At 34.9% G+C, this 22910-nt stretch overlaps 1 protein-coding gene and 2 pseudogenes across 1 annotated transcript; 2 read left to right on the forward strand and 1 right to left on the reverse strand.

Annotated features, from left to right (window-relative positions):
• Positions 1 to 1720: 1720 nt before the first annotated feature.
• Positions 1721 to 4691, forward strand: LOC114720284 ((-)-germacrene D synthase-like). Its single transcript, XM_028905924.1, has 7 exons — positions 1721 to 1825; positions 2144 to 2411; positions 2500 to 2872; positions 2967 to 3185; positions 3305 to 3443; positions 3837 to 4085; positions 4190 to 4691. The coding sequence occupies exons 1-7, from the start codon at positions 1721 to 1723 to the stop codon at positions 4487 to 4489; spliced, it is 1653 nt and encodes a 550-aa protein (XP_028761757.1). The 3' UTR covers positions 4490 to 4691.
• Positions 4692 to 7124: 2433 nt separating this feature from the next.
• Positions 7125 to 12590, forward strand: LOC114720285 (probable terpene synthase 2; annotated as a pseudogene).
• Positions 12591 to 17355: 4765 nt separating this feature from the next.
• LOC114720286 ((-)-germacrene D synthase-like) lies at positions 17356 to 20287 on the reverse strand (annotated as a pseudogene).
• Between the last annotated feature and the right edge of the window lie 2623 nt (positions 20288 to 22910).

The raw sequence follows: 22910 nt of genomic DNA on the forward strand, positions 1-22910 counted from the left end.
AGCCCTTAACTAGTTTTTATATTAAAAACTAGAGGTAATATTATTTTACTACACTTATGTCTCACACATTAGGCTTCTAAAGCGTGTTTATAATTAAGGTTCAACACCAACTCAACTAATGCTAATGATGTTATGTAGCAAAAAGATCATTGCAAGATCTTCTTTTGACAAAAGGGATCGCTAAAGTGTTAAAGTTGGATCTGCACATATATCACTGGATTGAGTTTGCTGTGCTGTTCCTTTTTTTTTTTTTTTTTTGAATTTTTGGATAAATGAGTTTGTCGTTCTTGAATGAAACTGGAGAAGTTTTTATGTAGTGTCGTGCCGTATTATTTAACCTTTTTTTTTAAAAAAAAATGTAAACAGTTTAAATTAAATAAGTCAATAAATTTTTAATTATTCCCTCTGAAACATCTTTAATAATTTTTCTCTTTTTTTGTTAAAGTACATGTATCTTTTTTCTTTGTTATCTTCTTTGTCTATCTTTATTAAAGAGAATTTAAATAATAAGATAATAATTTCAGGGGAACAAAAACAAAACCGACCTGTAATGGCAAAAGGCATCAGAGGACACATATAGTGTGGTTCAGTTCTTACGGCATATCTCACCGCGTTTTGCCGATATTCGAAGTCTCTTAGTTACTTGTTTAAGTGATTAGAATCTCTAATATTCTGGTTAACTTCAATTGGTTTCGGCTCATTTAATTTTAAACAATGGAAGGAAATACTCATCTTAGTTGCCGTAATTATTTTTATTTTTATTTATTTTTGCTGATCAGTGTCAACGGACCACACAGAGAATATGAACCACATGTTTCATGGTTTTAATATTTTACAGGCGTGAAGCACTTGCAAGCGCACCATCCCAAAATTATTTTTTTCTAGATCGCGAAATCTAATGCCGAGTGTGTGAGTTGCGCGCGCGCGCGCGCACACGTATATTAGACGCATGTAGGCGCGAAATTTGCGAAGTACATAGCGGTCTTTTTTGTGTATAAAAATTTATCAGGTCTTTTTTATTAATAAAATTTTTATCAGGGAACTTTTTTCTAATTTTTCCTTCATTATTGGTGTAATTACGTTGCAGGAAAAAGGACCTGGATAACCCAAAAAACAGTGCACCAATAAACAGACTAGTTTTAAGTACAAGCTTCAAAATTTGGATATAAAACAAAAAAATGATAAGGTAGAAATTCATTTTCATTTTCTATAAGAAAATTACTCTTTCGGTCCTTAATATATGAGTTATTTAGTTAAGGAGTTGATTTTGGTCTTACACGTAAAACCTTTATTTATTTTATTTCTCGTATTTAATTATTTATCATTTTGATCTCAAAAAAATTGATATGCAATCTAATATTATGTTGGGATATCTTATGACTATCATGTCATATTTGTTAAAAGTAAGTAATTTATTTAACTTCTTTTATCTATTAAAATTAGTTAAATAGCCGTTGTACTAAGTATTGAAGGCAGTAATATCACCTCTGAATCCAATCGAGTAGTGGAGATATTTAAATATGTTATTAATTAATCGTCCAATCAAAGTTCAAATTGCTTCATCGTGATCTCTACTGTCGCTTGCCTAAATAATAGGTTTTTATTAATTTTTGATTGAGGCGGCGGGTGAGATGAAGAGTAGTATAAATAGCAATGCACATAACTGGAATCTTCAAACTAAGCCAACCCAGAGAAAGCATTCGCAGTTTTATACCCAAAAATGTCTTCCGCAAGTGAAACTTCTCATATTATGCGTCCCATGGCCGATTTTAGTCCCAATATTTGGGGATACCATTTCTTCAACTCTGCTTCTCCTCCTCTCCTGGTTATTCTTTTGCTTTCACTGCTTCATTTCATTTGCTTAACATATACTGTCCATGAAATCATTTTACGTGCTTTAACCCAAGGGGGTGGGCATCGGTATATATGAATGAAAGTTTAAATAACCTTCGCATATATGAAATAGAGTTAAATCAAAGGGAGGATATATATCTAAACAAAAATTACCGCTTTAACTTCAAAAAATCATAATTTTTTTTCTTTTTCCGTTGAACACCCGTTTAGGTGCTACATTTGTTTAGATGTCATCATCATCATCTTCTTCCGTGCATAGGAAACACTCATTAATTTTTCGAAGGTGCAGAATGGAGGACCGGAAGTCCTACAGCGATCACAACGTCTGAGGGAGAAAGTTCGAAAGTTGATAGTAGCACCAGTTGAGGATCCTACACAAAAGCTGAACTTGATCGACAACGTCAAACGTTTAGGTGTGTCTTATCATTTCGAAAGTGAGATTGAAGAGATATTGCAGAATATGCACAAGAACCCTCCGCCATTCAAAGGCAGAGATCTTCATGCCATTTCCCTCTACTTTCGGTTGCTTAGGCAACAAGGTTATCACGCACCATCTGGTACGTTAATTGTAACTACTGCTGTTCATATTTTGTTCAAGTTCTCATCCATGCTATCAGACCTTCTCATTTCTAAAAGCGTATGCAGATATATTTGACCAATTCATGGATGAAAATGGTGATTTCAAGAAGTCACTGCTGGACGATGTGGGGCGAATGCTGAGCTTATACGAGGCTGCACATTTTGGCATCCATGGAGAACATGTTCTTGACCAAGCTATACATTTCACTTCCTATCACCTCAAGTCAAGGTTGGGTGCCATGAGCCCAAACCTCGAACGAAAAGTCAGTCGTGCACTGAACTTCCCCATTCGGAAAGGAATCCCAAGATTGGAATCCAGATATTACATTCCCATATACTCAGCAGAGGCTTCTCCAAACGACCCACTGCTAGAATTGGCCGTCCTGGACTTTCATCTTGTGCAGCTTCTGCACAAAGAGGAACTTCAACATGTCACAGAGTAAGACCTATTTCTGAATCATATCTAGGCAAAGTCAGATATCATGTTATTGGAGAGAACAAGAAAGCTTAACATATATTATATTGCATTGCAGGTGGTGGAAAAAGTTAGACTTTGCGACGAAGGTGCCCTATGCTAGGGACAGAGTAGTTGAAGCATATTTTTGGCCCTTGGGTGTATATTATGAGCCTCAGTATATAATTGGAAGGACAATAGTGGGCAAATTAATTGCGGTTACTTCCGCCGTTGATGATACATATGATGCATATGGCACCCTTGAAGAACTTGAACTCTTCACTGAAGCAGTCCGCAGGTTAAATTAATTGATTAATAATTTTAATTTTTTAAAAAAAATTAAATTCTTCAAATGCTATTTTCCTCATTTGTTGTTAATTAACAAAGCTAATATTGTCACTTGAAACTGTTTCTCAGATGGGATGCTAGTCCTTTGGATCCTGTTCCAGAATGCATGAAAGTGGTGTTTCATGCTCTGTTAGATCTATTCAATGAAATGGAGTTGCTGACTGAAAAGGAAGGAAAATCATGCTTTGTTCCATATGTTAAAGAAACTGTAGGATATTTATTGCCTGTATCAAATTCTAAATACTATCTTTGGTTCTTAATATAAGAACTAAATGATTAATTTAAATAGATTAAGAAAGTTTGTTTAGTTAGTTACTTGTAACAAATAGGTTTTATCTTCCCTAAAATACTTTTACTAATCATGCTATTAGCTAGGATTACTATTTGATAGAACCTTTAACACGTATAATTACTACAAAGACTACTTAGAAAAAAGAAGAAGAAGAAGAAGATAAATGTGAGAAACAAAGTAAGGTTAGAGTTTTATATTTAGAAGCAAATTGAATGTCAAACTAGCTCTTATGTTAAAAACCAAATGTAGTATTATGTTTGAGCTTGATTGACAAGTGTGACTGATGAAGTTAATGTTTGTACTTTGTAGTTTCAAAAACTTGCAGAAGCCTATTTGGTTGAAGCCAAGTGGTGCAACCAAGGTCACATCCCAACATACGAGGAGTATGTTAAAAATGGAGTTGTGACATCTTGTTATCCTTTGCTCGAGATAGCTTCTTTCCTTGGGCTCGGGAACTTGGCAACCAAACATGTGTTTGATTGGATTTCCAATGTTCCCAGAATTGTGAGAGCTTCAGCTATTATCTGCAGATTAACAGATGACACGAGTTCTCACAAGGTACAACAGTAACAATTTAGATTATGGATAACATAGTTGTGATTAATTCTTATGATGCTCTTATAAGTAGTACTGAGTTTCTTCTGGTTTTCTTGAATTGGTAGTTTGAGCGGAAGAGAGCACATGTTGCTTCTGCAGTGGAATGTTTGATGAAGCAACATGGGATTTCAGAAGGAGAGGCCTATAAAATTCTGCAAAAGGATTTAGATAATGTGTGGAAAGATATAAACGAAGAATGCTTGAAGCGAGATGTTGTTCCAAAGGTTGTGCTCGATTGTGTTGTGAATTTCTCAAGTGTAATAGAGCTTGTTTATGGAAACTTTGCAGATAAATACACACATGCTGAACTGCTGAAAGATCATGTTGCAGCATTGGTCGTGGACCCCGTTGATAATTTACAGTAATACAAATAGATATGCTTTAGAGACACATGGCTTGCAAGTAGTTATTAAAGTTTATGTGGTGTGTGTATGAATAAGTGGGAAACATAATGCCATGTGGTGGCTGGAGGAGCTCCAGCGGAGGAAGGATTAAGATTTTCTTTTAATAGTTGAGTATTGAACTATATTTACATACAAAGTATTTGAGATTTGAGATTTATTTGAGCATTTCGTAGCACTTAATAGTAATTTTCTCAAATTATATGTGTGTCGGTGTGTAACCAAATCATGATTAAAAATTAAAGCATAGTGTGGTGCGCCTTTTGAAACTTTAAAGCTATCCAAATCATTTAAAGGATACGTCCCACACATTGGCTTTAGGTTGATCGGTCAGCAATTTTCAAGCATGTGGTGCCTTCCGTTGGGTCTCTGGCTCCCATCGTGCTGCATGGCCCCATAAAGCCCTACTTAGATTTTGCTGTTCATTTAGAGATCCATCCTTTGTCATTATCTCCACCAGCACATCAAGCCCATAATTCCCTGATCAAGAGAATCTCAGTGTATTAATTCTTCACATACAATCATATTATGCAGGATAACAAAATGACAAGATGAAAGAATGCAAGTGAAAATGATTGAGAGTAATTTGATTTAGTTGCCTCAGTTGGAAATTAATTTCGTCAAGGGATTGAACAAAAGGAGCGGCAGCCACACAGTGTGTTTTTACTTTAGGATAAAGGCATTGAATCAGAATCAGAAGAGTACATATATGTGCACACAAAAGTTGCTGAATATAGTAAGTTGCCTTTGGGATAAAGCAGTGTGTTTCCCCTTTTGGATTTCCTTTTTAGTAAGAAAATTGCAACTTGCTATATATGTCAATTATTCCTTTGTCCTCAATAATGTTTGTCTTAAAAGAAGTAGAAATAGCAAATCGGGATGAAGGCACATGTCCGACGATTTTCCTTGGAAAATTTGGGACAAAATTTTCCAAGTCTACCCATATGCATCTCTGCTTGCAAAGCTTTGGAATTCTCTCATCACTAATCATGACCTCATAGATGCCAACCTTAATTAGTTATAGTGCGACAACATCATTTTTATTTACTATTTCCGATACTTAATATAAAAGTTAGATAATTGCAATTCTCTCATCACTAATCATAACCTCATAGATGCCCACCTTAATTAGTTATAGTGCAACAACATCATTTTTATTTAATATCTCCGGTTCTTAATATAAAAATTAAATAATTATTTTAAAGAGATTAATAAAATTAATTAAATTGATTAATTATAACAAATGTGTGTTGATTTTCCTAAACTACTCTCTTAAATCAAGTGTATTGGACCTATTTCTTAGCAAGAAACTTTTACTATTGATACTAGTGTTTTAGAAAAAAATATTATATATTTAAAAGATAAAGTAGATTGATGTTTTATATTTAAATCTAAATATTAAACATGTCACATGCTTCGCAACAGAATATGAACTTCATGAGATCTGGTCATTCCTTGTGGTCCTAAAATTAAAGTGCATGATATCGATCATACCATCTTCACTGATTTATTTAAATATTATAAATGGACTTCAGAAAAACTTGTGGCTATCATAGGAAAACACAGACTTATCACTGCCACTGATTGTATCCTATTATAGACTTCAGAACAACTTGTGGCTATCATGGGAGAACGCAAAAACATGTCACTGCCACTGATCGTATCCTCTTGCAGACTTCAGAAAAACTTGTGGTTATGTTTTCTTTTCTGTTTTGTTTTTGTTTTTGCTTTTTTTTTTTAAAAAAAATATTTTTGGGACATCCAACCTGACATGATGAAACATATCATTTATATTTCCCTCACCGAAAATCCCAGACAACATGGATCTAACATGTAAATTTTTATAACTTTTTCCTAATTTTTCCTTCATGATTGGTGCAATTACGTTGCAGGAAAAAAGATCCAGATAACCCAGAAACAGTGCACCAATAAACAAACTAGTTCAATACAGGTTTCAAAATTTGGACATAAAATAAATAAATGATAAGGTAGAAATTCATTTTCATTTTCTTTAAGAAAATTACTCTTTCAATCCTAAATATATGAACTATGTAGTTAAGGAGTCGATTTTGATCTTACATATAAGATTTTCATTCATTTTATTTCTCATATTTAATTATTTATCATTTTGATCGCAAAATAATTTATTTAATTTATAAATCGATATATGATTTAACATCATATAGGAATATCTTAAGGATATCATGTCATATTTGTTAAAATTAAATAATTTATTTAACTTTTTTAATCTATTAGAATTAGTTAAATACCCGTTATCTTAAGTATTGAAGGAATGTAACTTGGCGGTAGTATCACCTTTGAATGGGATCGATAAGAAACAAGGGGTGGAGATATTTTATTAATTAATCGTAAATTGCTTCATCCAACCAAAGTTCAAATTGCTTCATCGTGATTTCTCCTGTCTCTTTCCTAAATAGATTTTTATTAATTTCTGACTGAAGCGATAGGTGAGATGAAGGCTAGTATAAATAGCGATGCACATAAGTAACATCTTCAAACGAGGCCAAAGAAAAAAGCATTCGCAGTTTTATACCCAAAAATGTCTTCCGCAAGTCAAACATCTCAAATTATGCGTCCCATGGCCCATTTTAGTCCCAATATTTGGGGATATCATTTCTTCAATTCTGCCTCTCTTCCTCTCCTGGTAATTCTTTTACTTTCACTATTTTCTTTCCTTTGCTTAATATTTACGATCCATGAAATCATTTCACGTACTTTGACCCAAGTGTTGGGTATGAGTGAAATTTGAAATAACTTTCGTATATATATGAAATAGAATTGAGTGACAGGAAGGATATATATATATATATATATATAAACAAAAAAACCTCTTCAAAAAAAAAAGAACAGAAATATTTTCTTCTTTTCGGTGCATAGAAGACCCTCATTAATTTTTGAAGGTGCAGAATAGAGAACCAGAAGTCCTAGAGCGATCACAACGTCTGAAGGAGAAAGTTCGAAAATTGATAGTAGCACCAGTTGATCAGGATCTTACGCAAAAGCTGAACTTGATCGACAACATCAGACGTTTAGGTGTGTCTTATCATTTCGAAAGTGAGACTGAAGAGATATTACAGAATATGCACAACAACCCTCCACCTTTCAGAGGCAAAGATCTTCATACCATTTCCCTCTGGTTTCGGTTGCTTAGGCAACAAGGTTTTCACGCACCATGTGGTACGTTAACTGACTAATGCTGTTCATTTTTTGTTTGAGTTCTTATCCACTCTATCAGACCTTCTCATTTCTAAAAGTGTATGCAGCTATATTTGACCGATTCAGGGATGAAAATGGGGATTTCAAGAAGTCGCTGGTGGACGATGAGGTGGGGATGCTAGGCTTATACGAGGCTGCACATTTTGGCACCCATGGAGAAGATGTTCTTGACCAAGCTATACATTTCACTTCCTATCACCTCCAGTCAAGGTTGGATGCCATGAGCCCAAACCTCGAACGAAAAGTCAGTCGTGCACTGAACTTCCCCATTCGGAAAGTAATCCCACGATTGGAATCCAGATATTTCATTCCCATATACTCAGCAGAGGCTTCTCCAAACGACCCACTGCTAGAATTGGCCGTCCTGGACTTTCATATTGTGCAGCTTCTGCACAAAGAGGAGTACATGTCATAGAGTAAGACCTATTTCTGAATCATATCTAAGCAAAGTCAGATATCATGTTATTAGAAAGAACAGGAAAGCTTAACATATATTATATTGCATTGCAGGTGGTGGAAAAAGTTAGACTTTGTGACCAAGGTGCCATGCATATGCTAGGGACAGAGTAGTTGAAGCATACTTTTGGCCCTTGGGTGTATATTATGAGCCTCAGTATATAATTGGAAGGACAATAGTGGGCAAATTAATTGCAGTTATTTCTGCCGTTGATGATACATATGATGCATATGGCACCCTTGAAGAACTTGATCTCTTCACTGAAGCAGTCCTGAGGTTAAATTAATTGATTAATAATTTTAATTTTTTTAAAAAAAATTAAATTCTTCAAATGCTATTTTTCTCATTTGTTGTTAACTAACAAAGCTAATATTGTTACTTCAAACTGTTTCTCAGATGGGATGCTAGTCCTTTGGATCCTGTTCCAGAATGCATGAAAGTGGTGTTTCATGCTCTATTAGATCTATTCAATGAAATGGAGTTGCTGACTGTAAAGGAAGGAAAATCATGCTTTGTTCCATTTGTTAAAAAGACTGTAGGATATTTACTACCAATATCAAATTCTACATATTATGTTTAAGCTCAATTGGAAAGTCTAACTAATGAAGTTAATGTATATGTTAGTAGTTTCAAAAACTTGCAGAAGCCTATCTGGTTGAAGCCAAGTGGTGCAACCAAGGTTACGTCCCAACATACGAAGAGTACGTGGAAAATGGAGTAGTGACATCTTGTTACCCTTTGCTCGAGATGGCTTCTTTCCTTGGTATCGGGAACTTTGCAACCGAACATGTGTTTGATTGGGTTACCTATGTTCCCAAAATTGTGAAACTTCAGCTATTATCGGCAGATTAACAGGTGACATGAGTTCTCACAAGGTACAGCATTAACAACTCAAATTATAGATAACATCGTGATTACTTCTTATGATGCTCTTATAAGTACTGAGTTTATTGTTTTCGTGAATTGGTAGTTTGAGCGGAAGAGAGTACATGTTGCTTCTGCAGTGGAATGTTTGATGAATCGACACGGGATTTCAGAAGAAGAGGCCTATCAAATTCTGCAAAAGGATTTAGATAATGCATGGAAAGATATAAACGAAGAATACTTGAAGCCAGATGTTGTTCCAAAGGTTGTGCTCGATTGTGTTGTGAATTTCACAAGTATAATAGAACTTGTGTATGGAAACTTTGCAGACAGATACACACATGCATGCTGAACTGCTGAAAGATCATGTTGCAGCATTAGTGGTGGGCCCCATTGATAATTTACAGTAATACAAATGGATATGCTTTAGAGACACATGGCATGCAAGTAGTTATTAAGGTTTATGTGGTGCGTGTATCAATAAGTGGGAACCATGATGCTGTGTGGTGGCCGGAGTATTAAGATTTTCTTTTAGTCGTTGACTAGGGAACTATATTTGCATACAAGGTATTCGAGATTGAGAGTTATCTGAGCATTTCGCAGCACTTAAAAGTAATTTTCTCAAATTATATGTGTGTCAGTGTGTAACCAAATCATGATTAAGGGCCTGTTTGGAATATTTTAATTATATGTAGCTTTTCAATCATAATTTATAAAATACTAGATGAGTATGTAAAAGAAATTTTGTCTCGACTTACATAAAATAGGAACCAGATGAGTACCCTAAGCTTATTAGATCTAAGTTATCCATATCTCATGTGGATGGTTCAGATTTGATTTTTTTATTTTTATTTATCCAAAATAATTATTTTAATATGTATAGAATTTAAAATAGGAAAAATCTCTTAGCTATCATTCTTTCAAAAAATAATTTTTCCTATTTAAAAATAATTAATTCAAAATTTTAAATCTGAGACATAAACAGTTCAAAATTGATAAGTTTAGAATGCTCAACAAAATAGAGTACCAAAACTCGTTCACATAAAATGCGAATACAAAGTGCTTTTCAACGTGACTCTAAACAATAAACATGCCCTAAAAAGGATAACGCGGTGCGCCTTTGGAGGCCTTAAAGCTATCCAACTACGTAGTGCCTTCCGTTGGGTCTGTCTCCCATCGTGCTGCAAGGCCCCACAAAGCCCTACTTAGATTTTGCTTTTCATTTCTCCAAATTTAGAGATCCTTCCTCCGTCATTATCTCCACCAGCACATCAAACTCATAATTCCTTGATCAAGAGTCTCTTAGTGTATTAATTCTTCACACACACACACACACACACACACACTATGCAGGATAACACTGGTGGAAAAAAACGACAAGATGAAAAAATGCAAGTGAAAATTATTAAGAGTAATTTGGTTTAGTTGCATCAGTTGGAAATTAATTTCATAAAGGGAGGATCAAAAAAAGGGTGTGTTTTTCCTTACCCTATATTTGGTATGAGGGAAATAGAGGGAAGGGGAGGGAAGAAAAAATTTTAACAAGCCCAATTTAAAAAATTAAAAAAGTAAGGTTATAAAATGTTAATAAAGAAAAAATGTAAGACAAAAGAATAATAAAAATTAATTAAAAAATTTTAACCCCACTTCATCAATTTTTTTAAATCAAACTCATCAAAAATTTTCTTTCCCTCCCTTTCTTTCTATTTCCCTCGTACCAAATGAACCTTAGGGATAAAGCACTGAATAAGAAGAGTAAATATAAGCACATAAAAATTGATGAATATAATAAAAAAATCAGAAAAAAATTGAAAATAAAAAAATTACAAATAGAGAACCATTACAATATTAATATGGGTTTTGACAATAATTGATAAGCAAAGGACCATAATTTTTATGAATGAGTCCTTGTACGTAATTTTTTAATTTTCAAGATTTTTTTGATGATTTTCCCAATATAATAAGTTGCCTTGGGAATGAAGCACAGTGTGTTTTTCCTTTAGGATTTCCTTTAGTAAGAAAAGTGCAACTTTTTATATATGTCAATTATTCCTTAGTCCTCAATAATGTCTAAGAAATTTGCATTGGATTTTAATATAAATTGCCTGGGAAGTTAAAACTAACAACATCACTTACGTAAGGTGACAATAAATTGTTTGTTCCAAATTAACAATTCCATTACTTATGTATATATTTTTGCCACCAATTCCTCTAGGGTATTTTATTTACATTTGTTCTAAGTAAATCTTCTTTTGTCCTCTTATTTTCTTTTCTTTTTAAATTTTAATTTTATCTACTTCCATTGATATATGTCTCTTTTTTTTCAATATTTTTATTGTTTTCAGCAGCCATATATAATTATGTGATTATGAGCACGATTCTAAAGGAGTATTAATTTTTTCTGGCCAGGTTCTAAAGAAGTCTTAAAAGAAGTAGAAATGGCAAATCCGGGATGAATGCACATGTCCGACGATTTTCTTTGGGAAATTTGGGACGAAATATTCCGCAGTCTACCCATGTGCATCTCTGTTTGCAAAGCTTAAACTAATGATTTCTGGGGAATATCATTTTTCAGGGGGATATAAGGTGCTCGGAATTCTTGCCAGAATACGCGAGATTTTGCTACCAAGCACTGTTGGATGTTTACGATGAAATCAAGCAAGAAATGGTCAAGGAAGGAAGACAATTTTGCATCGAGCGCGCCAAAGAAGAGGTAAGACGTGATGATGTTCATTTTTGAAGACGTGATGATGAACAACTAAGATAAAGAACTCAATCTCTTTAATTATGGTAGGAGGCGCAGATGAAAAGCTTGGTGCAAGCCTACTTGGTTGAACCCAAATGGTACAACAGCAATTACACACTAACAGTAGTGGAGGAGTGCATGGGCAATCGTTTGGTTATAGCCATAAGTTTCATTGGGATAGGTCCTATTGCTACTGAGCAAACCTTCCGGCGGTTATCAGATAACCCCAAAATTTTTACAGCGTCACAGACCATTAGCAGGCTCATGGATGACATTTTTTCCAACGAGGTACCCACATTATTGTTGGAATTCTAAATCATTTAGATGTTTGATACTCCTCCGGTACTAAATATAAGACCGTTCATATTTAGGACCGAAGGAGTGTGCGTATATATATATATATATAGAGAGAGAGAGGCAAATAATATATAATTTGTGTGTTTGTGGCGTATGTAATTGGTTAGGATGAGCAGAAGAGAGGGGATGTAGCTTCGGCCATAGAGTGCTACATGAAGGAACATGCGGTGATGAAGAGAGAAAATGCGATTGAGGAGTTGAAGAGGCAGGTGGTGAGCGCGTGGAAGCATTTAAACGAGGAACTGCTTGAACCTACGCAAGTGCCATGGCCTTTGTTGATGCGAATTCTGAACCTGAGTCGCGTAATGGATGTGCTTTGCAAGGATTCCGATGGCTGCACTCATTCTGCAAATTCAACTAAACATCTCATCTCTGCTTCATTCTTGCCCGATTTTCCGCTTTGAAAATGTGAGGATTGCAGAGCCGCCGCCTACTTTTACTTTCACCTCTACCGATCGAGGATATTGATTTGAATTTTGAAATGTTACAAGTTGTAGATTTTTGGAAGGTTTTTTAAAAAGTGTATAGGTAGAAACAAAACTATGATTTTAAAAGTGTTTTTATAATATACGAAATAAATATATAGAGAAGTTTGCCTCAATTTGAAAAAAAGTGTTTTTGAAAAAAACTTTTTGAGATTACCAAACACCTCCTTATAATAATAGCATGCAATTAAGTGGGATATCACAAATTTGATCCTGTTCATATCACTAGCAACTACTTTTCTAATTAAAAAAAAAAACACAGGACAAGTTGCTCTGTTTCCTATTCTAATGTTATTGTAAAAGATCTTACTGTTTTTCCTGATTTTTAGTCTTTTTCGGACAAGTTTTTTGCTTGAAATGGACGTATCTTTTTATTTATATATTTATATATATATATATATATATATATATATATACACACACACATTATTGAAAAAACATAAGTAGTGAATGAAATTGCATAGGCCCAGCGTCAATTTCATCAAGACAAATTGCCAGGATGATGATCATGATGGAGATCAGCGGCAGCACCATTGTCATTTGTTTAGCTGACTTGATCAAAACAGCCATCCCTGCGTCGTTCCTCCAGGCTCCTAGATATCCCTGCATTCTTTGTTTAAATTTGAGTCAATAATACTGAATACTATGAGATGGCTATATCATTTGTTTATTACTGTAATTGATTGTTAAAAATTCTCTAAATTAGTATTACCTCGTATCCTAATTATAAGACTTCGTTTATAGATCGGAGGTTTTATAATTAAGACGGGAGGTAGTAATATAAAAATTTCAGTTGCAAAAGTACAAATTATCAGGGATAGCAGAATAATATATGCCAAGTTCTTGGACAAGTACTTGCAAGGAAACTATAAATTAAATCTCAATTGTCACTTTGTAAAAATTGTGTTGAGCAGTGTTGTGTTCTTGTGTTGTTATTTCTTGTCCTAAGCCATGATAATAGAAGGCTGGGCTTGACAATTCACATTCCTCAAGGGAATTGCACATCTTGTATTGGCCCATTAATGCTTAACCCATTAGAGTTGGACTAACCTATTTCCCAATATGAATGATTCGATACGGTTTTTGTTACCAACAAGGGCAAAATGCCCAAAAAATAAAAGTAAGCTACAGGGGAACTTTTTTTTTTGTTGCCCAGAGTATCCTCCCACCCGAACGGTAAGAGACTAATCTCTCGAGGTACTGTCAGGCGCCGTAACGGGAACCCCTCCCAACAGTGTTTTTTCCATACACACCGCCCCAAGGATCGAACTCAGAACATGATGTTTAAGGGGTCCAAGTCCCTTCCACTTGGACTAACACTTGTTGGTAGCTACAAGGGAATTGATCCCGAAGCATCTTTATCACAGAAAGCGCTTAGGTGACTCGGGCAACTGGCCAGCATAGAGGCATTAGATAGTCCCTCTTTAGAAAGCGCATCTGCTAGCTGATTTGTGATGGGTCAGCCTTCTCTTGTTCCAAAACATAATAGTCTGTATTGGGTTCACTTAAGAAAATAGATTGTTCGTACAAAACAAAAAACAAACTAGGTAGTTTATCGCCCTCATCATGCTTTTTTATTCCCCGGCAACTATCAAGCTACTCCTCCGGTCCTTATTATAAGACCCAATTTGACTTTTTATTTGGTCCTAATTATAAGACCCAATCCATTTTCTCTCTTATATTTATGTATTTTTTTCCAAGATAATCCTTCTAATAGTGATAGTTTTAGCCAATATACTTAATTAGCAAAGATATTTTAGGAATAACAACACTTATTTATTATAAATAACCAACTTAACTTACTTCCTTAATCTCCTCAAATAAGTCAATTGGGTCTTATAATTAGGACCAGAGGAGTACAATAATGTGTTTTTTCTTTTTTCGGATACAAATATTGAATTAGTCCTTCAGATGATGGGTTTCTGTCCACCGCGCCTCCACTTCTGCTCGATGACAAGCGTTTGCAGCAAATGGCAAAACGCAATGCAAATGGATTGTCGTGGCCGGCTATAAATTTGCATTCCAAAGTTACAGAAAACCAAGAGTAAAAATATATTTTCATCCAAAACAAAAATCACAATAAAATCATCTTTTTTAGAGAAATAAAATAGGATTAGGGAACAAATAAAAAAAATACGATTAGGGAAGTAGTTTATATAAAATAAAATAATATATTCATATTAAAAATTTAATGATGTACTATATAAATAGGACCAAAAAAATTTTCTCGCTTTGTTTTGTAAATAGGATTGGAGAAGTAATTTATATGGTGTTTTAAGAAGGATAATTTTATTGTGTAAAATAGTAACATTTGATTATTTATAAATAAATTTTAGTTTGGATGAAAATATATTTTTACTGGCGATATTTTGTGGGCCCCACATATGTATCCATATCATCCCGTGAAAGCATGTGCTCTACCAGCTTGGAATGTCTCTACTGCATTGTCTCTCCACTTCACCTCCACTAAAAATAGTGTCATTCCCTTATTTAGCGAAATATGAGCTTTTTGTTTTGGTGAACATACCACTCTCTCTCTCCCTCCGACTAGTTGAGCGTCCCCAAACCTAAGTCATTTTACTTTCTTTCTTTCTTTTTTTTTCGTGCTATACAGCCTGTTTTATTTGTTTCAAATTTAGACTTCATTGTCCTCGCCTACGAGAAATTGGTTGCTTCTTCATATCCTTCTTCATTTTTTTAAAAAATTTTAATTGTTATATATATTGCGATGTTTTTCTAGTGTCTAGTGTATTTATTTAATTCATTTGTGTTTTGGTAAAATAAAATCCACTTGTGTCACTGCACGGATTACTCATCTATAAATATGAATACTGTGAACTAAAGAGGCAAACTCTCGTACTTAGAGAGGTTGATTGAGACAAAGGGTACGTTCATTGAAGTGAATGGCTGAGATTTTACTGAATAAAGGAACGATATCGTTTTTCTTCAGTGGAGATGAAATAGAGAGACAATGCAATGGAGACAATCCGAGCCGGTGCTCGGCCTCGTGGTTCGCTGTAATTTTGGAATTCAAGTTTACAGCCACCCGCAACAATCTATTTGAGTTGCGTTTGTGGACAGGAACCACAGTTAAGAGAAACCGTGCCCCACAAATTGGGTTCAGACTGAGAAATCACCCTTCAACCCATGGAGCCTATTGGCCCAGTACTGGGCCATTACATTTGGGCTTTCGTTATTGTTGGCCTTTTTAACCTGAAGGCATCGTAAGCTTGATCCAACATAACACATGGAATCCGCACCCTGCGTTTGTTCGGCTTTCAATCCTAGCGCCGCCGTCATGCCCTTGGTGGCCGTGGAAACCCCCGATGGCTAGGAGTAGGAGATCTCTGAGGCTAACTCGGCCTACCCGATGGGCGAAATTCACGGTCTCAAGGCTTTCTGTGCTCATTTCAGCTCTTCCCAGGCATCAGAATCACCTTCACCGCTTCCATCGCCATGCCCGTTCAAACTTATAAAAGATTATTTTTGTTCGGCCAGTTTGAGTTTTTTTTTTAATTAATTTTCTTACTCCGTTAGTTTTATTTATAGGACAGACAGAGAAGACATTTTTTAGTTCTATTTATATAGTATTGGGAGAAATTTTTTTATATGTATATACAATTGTATTCGTTATTTATTATTGTGTTGATTTTGTTTACATGAAATATAATATATATTAAATAGAGATAAAATTAAAAAGTTATTGAATTATAAATAAAAATATATTAAATTTAAATTTTTTATTTATGTAAAAGATGTTTAAATATTTTATAAATTGGTCTAAAAACATTTGATTAAGGGGGGAGAAAAAAAATTCAAAGACATGAACTAGCTGAGAAAGAATGGTATCTAGGAGAGTGGAGAAACGAGGAGGATGGATGTAGTAGCTAGACACATGACAGATCAGTCTCCATCAAGACGCTGTCGATCACCATCGTCATTACTGGCACAGTGAAACTGATTGAACCAAAGTTAAAAATTATTAAATTTAAAATGAGAATATATAAAATTTAAAAATTTTTTATTTATATAAAACATATTAAAAATGTTTTATAAATAGGTTACAGGAGCTAGCTGTCATTACTGGCAAAATGAAACTGACACGCTGCCTCCCCAACTTCATTCACTAATAATTATTATTTTTTATTCTAATTATAACAACTAGTTGATTAATTAAAAAAATAAGTTAAATTAGTTATTTATAATAAATAAGTGTTGTCTTTCCTAAAATGTCCTTGCTAATCAAACATGTTGACTAGAACTATTATTATTAGAAAGACTATTTTAGAAAAAAATATGTAAATATTAAAAACAAAGTGGATTGAGATTTTATATTTATGATCAAAATAAAAGTCAAACAAAATCTCATATTAAGGGCTGGAGGTAGTACTGTCCAGCTAGTAAATTAATTTGAATATATTAAGAAAGTTTTTAAATTAGTTATATGTAATAAATATGTATTGTCTTTTCTAAAATATCCTTAATAATCATGTGTATAAATTAGAACTATTATTTGATAGAATTTTTAACATTTATATCTACTACAAGAACTACTTAAAAAAAAAAAAGTAAATTAAAATTTTATATTTAAGGTCAAATTAAAAATCAAATCAACTTTTATATTAAACACGGGTGGTGGCAGTGAGAATACGTTCAAACCTAAGTGTGATCTGTCATGACATTTTTAAAGGGGAAAATCGTGTACGAATAAAGCAGAGATGAGATGTTTAGTTGAATTTGCAGAATGAGTGTAGCCGTCAGAATCGTTGTAAAGCACGTGCATTACTCGAGTCAGGTTCAGAATTCGCATCAACAAAGGCCTTGGCACTTGCGTGGGTTCAAGCAGTGCCTCATTTAAATGCTTCCACGCACTCACCACCTGCCTCTTCAACTCCTCAATCGCATTTTCTCTCTTCACCCATGTTCCTTCATGTAGCACTCTATGGCCGAAGCTACATCCCTCTCTTCTGCTCATCCTAACCAATTACATACGCCGCAAACACACAAATTATATATTATTTGCCTCTATATATATATATATCAAACATCTAAATGATTTAGAATTAGTCCAACAATATTGTGGGTACCTCGTTGGAAACAATGTCATCCATGAGCCTGCTAATGGTCTGTGACGCTGTAACAATTTTGGGGTTATCTGATAACCACCGGAAGGTTTGCTCGGTAGCTATAGGACCCATCCCAATGAAACTTATGGCTATGACCAGGCCGTATCCTGAAGAGACAAGTGCGTTGCCCATGTACTCCTCCATTGGCGGTGTGTTATTGCTATTATACCATTTGGCTTCAACCAAGTAAGCTTGGGCCAATCTTCTCATCTGTGCGTGGGTCGTACCATGATAAACAACTTGTGGTAGCAGAGTAAGTGGAAGTAGTGATCAACTCTTGCAATATACTACTTCTGTCCTAATTATAAGAGCCAATTGATTAATTTGAAGAGATTAAGGAAGTAAGTTGAGTTAGTTATTTGTCATAAATAGGTATTGTCTTTCTTAAAATATCATTGCTAATCAAGTATATTGACTAAAACTCTTATTATTAGATGGGTTACTTTGGAAAAAAATATATAAATATGAGAGACAAAGTGGATTGGAGTCTTATATTTAGGACCAAAATAAAAGTCAAACAGGATCTTATATTAAGGACCGGAGGTAGTATATATACCGATTTTAAACAGAGTGAGTTCTTCACTCTTCATCAGTCACGTTGCTTAATATTATTTATTATATTAATTTGTAGACAATTATTCATTCGCTAACATTTGATTGACCATGGAATAAGAAGAACCAGACAAATTATGTTCACATTACTATGAAATAATCAATAATCTAAGTGTTCAAAGTAGAAAAAAAGTGGGTGAGTTAATTAGTATAAAAGCATGTCTTACTTCATCTTTGGCATACTTGATGCAAAATTCTCTTCCTTCTTTGGTCATTTCTTGCTTGATTTCGTCATAAACATCCAATAGTGCTCGGTACCAAAATCTCATGTACTCCGGCAACAATTCCAGACAGCTTATATCCCACCTGAAAAATGATATTCCCGAGAAATCGTTAGTTACTTTGACAGTAGAATTTCTAATTTTAAAATAAAAAATTCTTAATGGGATAGTAATTTAGACTCAAGTGAACTTAAACCTCTCAATTGTTGCCGTGAGAAGCTGTAGTTCTTCGAGTGTGCCGTGAACATCATATATATCATCAAGGACCGAAGCCATACATATCACTTTGGTGGTTATCCTTCTAGACAAAGCATAGCAAGGTTCGTAGAACACTCCCGAAATCCAAAAGTAACATTCCACCAACCGGTCGCGAGCAAAAGGCAACTTGCTCCTAAGACCCAATTCTTTCCACCACCTATAGATTAAAACAAAGTTTGAAAACAATATGACTTGGTGAGTCACTGAGTCACTTGGATACAACGTAAATATATATATATATATATTAAGACCATTAGTATAATTCAGAAAAACATACTTGGAAATATTTCCGAGTTCATTTTGGTGCATCTTTTGAAGCATATTGAAATCTAACTTTGCCAGGGCAAGTAGAGTTTCATCGTGGGAAGGATCATCGTGGTAAGAAGATATGTAATGCCAAGCTTCTAGCCTAGGAAGGTTCTTGCGAAGTGGGTGCCTTAAGCTGTGCTTGACTTTTGCGGCAAGAGAAGGATCCAAATGGACGATCATAGGCTCCAGATGAGCGGAAGTGAAAGCAAGAGCTTCATCTAATATATCTTCTCCGTGAACTCTAAGATGGGCAGCTTCATATAAACTCAGCATTCCTTCTACGTCAGCAGTTAGTCCTTCACTGATATTACCTTCCCCATCCTTGAACTTTTCAAACACATCTGCAGGTTTATATATATGAAACAAAGTCAGATGTTTTAATTTATTATGTTAGCTTGATTATGTATGTTGGGTGGTTGAGAGAGCAAAATGGTGTTTGAAGTGGCTAGACAAAGAGCTGAGGCATACCAGGTGAGATGCGATGGCCATGTTGCCTTAGTAACCTAAAGAGAAGTGCAAGAGTATGGAGATCTTCTTCCAGATTTATTTGACCATTTTCAACGCAACTATCATGAATCTGCTGCAATATATCATCAATCTCAAGTTCAAAATGGTAGTTGACTCCTAAACGTTGGATTGTGTCGATCAAATGCATTTTTGCTACGAGATTTTTGGGTGGAAGGATGAGCATCCTCCTCACTTCTTCCTTGAGTGTTTTGATATGCTCCTCCATTTTGTCAGTAACTTCCTGCAGATTCAACTTTGTGCTTTTACTCTTGATAACATCAAAATGCGGGAGAACTATACATGCGTATTGTCTTTCATACGTGTTGTGTATATATCGATCTCTAATTATAGGCTACTCAAATGCTAATAAATATATTTATATCTGCGTTCAAAAAGTATCAGATTCGTTTCTTTTATAATGATAACTTTACGTGGGGAATAAAGCTGAAAAGACATAATGGCAAAATACCAAAGATTCGGAGGCATATGGAATGAAATGATCTCCCCAGACGCTGGGATGATAATTTGCAGAGCGCCGAGGGCGCTGGGACGAAGCGACGAGTGGCGAAGCTGCCAAAGACATGATGGATGCTAAGTTGCCTAAAACCTTAAAGCCTGCCTTCAAATTTATAGGACTTTTTCAGTGAGGAAATATCAGTACTATGTTTCATTATGTGAGTATAACTAAAACACGTCAGTTCCAGGTTATCAGCAATTATCAATAAGTTTCATTATGCGTGGTATAATTAAAACACGTCAGGTTCGTGTTGTCTTTGTTTATTACATCGTTGGATGTGAAAAAAATAAAACAAAAATAAAAAAGAAAGAATGGCCGTGTCGGACATACGTTATCTTTCTTTGCGTACGTCATAGGTTGAACAGGCATTTTATCAAGAAGCAAAGTTCATGATAACAAGGCTACTCTCAGCGAGGGTTAAGTAAAATAAAGTGGCGTCAAACACTTTATCTTATTTATCAGGTGTATTAATACTTTGATTTTTTTTATTTTTTTTGACAATGCCGTTTGTAATGTTACCCTGCGAGCAAATGATATTCCACGATATATTCTATTCAAAACCAGAATCTGTATTCATATATCATTCGCCAATGGAATACGCAGATTACAATCATAACTGTCATAGCAGCACGCAAGGGCACGTACCAGAAAATAATCACGTAGTATTCAGAGGGAGAGAGAGAAATGTCAGAAGGGAGAGTCCATCGACAATCATCCACACCCCGCTCCTAACCAAACTTTGTCTTTTATACTCACACGTCCCCTTCTAATTCCCTCAGTTTCCACGGTTTCTTTCTGACTCGTTGGCTTTTTCGGATATGGGTCGACGTATGCTCTGGTTGTGGGCCTATTGGTCCGATTTCACGGCTTGAGTCCATTACACCGTTTTACTCATAATCCGTGAATTTACTTATTTTTGGCAATTCATGCAGCCCTTTTCACATGCTCGCTCTTTTATTTTAACGTGGAAAGCTTATCGTTTTGTGGCAGCGGACGGGACCATAGACGAGAGTGATAAAGAAGAGAAGCCGGAAGCATCTTTACGCATGCTTGCTGTCAAAATTCAGCTTAGCCATGATAACAACAGGCTTCACTGATCTATTATGTTTTTCATAACTCTCAGTTAAATTATTTTGAATTAGAGACTATGATTTATTATTACTCAATAGGGACTCGTGTTTCTTACTAAAAACTTTTCCTATATAGACCGTGAATTTATATTAGTCATCCAGTGGCTGCTATTGGTTGAAGATCTGAATTCATTATGAAATGGGTCCGTATAAGATTGGTGAGTACGGGCACTGGCATCCATATAGACGCGCAATAATATGATGTTACTGTTGTTGGTGGAATGGTTCTCTGAAAAATACAAAAAGAAGATGAAGAGAAGAAAGTGGTATAAGATATTTTCAAGGCATAAGCAGCACTTTCTTTTAGACTTAATTCACCCCTACCTATTCCTATCTTATAGGATGCAAGTTGGGATGCCTGGCAAATTTCATAGAGGATACAATAAAGACCCTTGAATATAGATTGCACTTCCAAGATTCAAGCGAAGGCAACAATGGCTTTTAATTTTATAATGTGATAATTTGGCTATATCTCTGTGTGTACTCAAAGACAAAGACAATGAGTTTGACCTCAGTGTTTGTGTTGTGTTATGTTATATATCTCTCAAATGAAGTGAAGGTGAAGGGTTTATACAGACCATGGAATGATGCCTTGAAAAGATACCTTTTGGAATAATATCTTATTAAATAAAAAGTCACAACCATATGTTGGTTTATGAACCAACATAATTTAAATAAATACAATGTATTTAATATGTAGGGTCTTTTAGTGTTTTAACTTCCTACATAACCCTTCATATAAATATATTAATTTATATGAAGATACAACCTCTCATATAAATAGATTAATTTATATGAGAACATAACCCTTCAAATAAATTTATTAATTTATTATGAAGACATAATCCCTCATATAAACCTATTAATTTAATAAATTTATATAAAAACATGACTTTTCAAAAACACATCTCTTCATTTTAAAAATATCCCAACACCTATCCCCAGCCCGGCTTATTCAGAATTGTGTGCAGCAAATTATCCTCCACATATAATCTCTGCACCAGTCTTTTCGAATACTTCATGGCAGAAAATCACAGGGGGGGTCCAAGGGGAGAGTGGGGAAAGCGACAGTGCAAGATGTGTGATTGATATTCTTGTTTATAACACAAGGCTTCGATGCTAAATCATGCAATGAAAAAAGTTTTGAGAGTGGGAGTAAAAAGCTGATAAAAAAAACCAGTCTGTATAGATAGGCTAATTCGATGGATGCAACTATTGGGTTATGATAAACCTGATGAGGACTTTCAAAAGTTCGGGGGTCACTCAGTGGCATCCCTCTGGAGGATATATATATATATATACTCATATGGCTCCTTCTGTTGTGTCGATGAATAGGAGGCCCCTTCACAGCTGTGGTTTGGTCTTGATCACAGTTGTGTTTTAAAAGTATCCAACTATATATGGTCTTGATCACAGATGAGCATCATAGAATACAAGAGGGCCTCATCCACAGAGGGTCCAACTATATATGGGCTGTTGGATCTTAAAAGTATTAGGCTGAGTCTGAGCTTGACGTCCATCTAAGGCCCAATAATGATTCGAAGTTGGAATTACGGCCA

The sequence above is a fragment of the Neltuma alba genome, unplaced genomic scaffold (genome assembly GCF_004799145.2).
Source record: "Neltuma alba isolate B1F8T4 unplaced genomic scaffold, ASM479914v2 tig00011972_pilon, whole genome shotgun sequence".
NCBI lineage: Eukaryota > Viridiplantae > Streptophyta > Magnoliopsida > Fabales > Fabaceae > Neltuma > Neltuma alba.

Bases quoted from the DNA above. Each gene is read 5' to 3' on its own strand.
- LOC114720284 (XM_028905924.1), top strand. From the start codon at position 1,721: ATGTCTTCCGCAAGTGAAACTTCTCATATTATGCGTCCCATGGCCGAT. The intron at 2,873-2,966 runs GTAAGACCTATT...ATTGCATTGCAG, and splicing joins GAACTTCAACATGTCACAGA to GTGGTGGAAAAAGTTAGACT. The intron at 4,086-4,189 runs GTACAACAGTAA...TTGAATTGGTAG, and splicing joins ATGACACGAGTTCTCACAAG to TTTGAGCGGAAGAGAGCACA.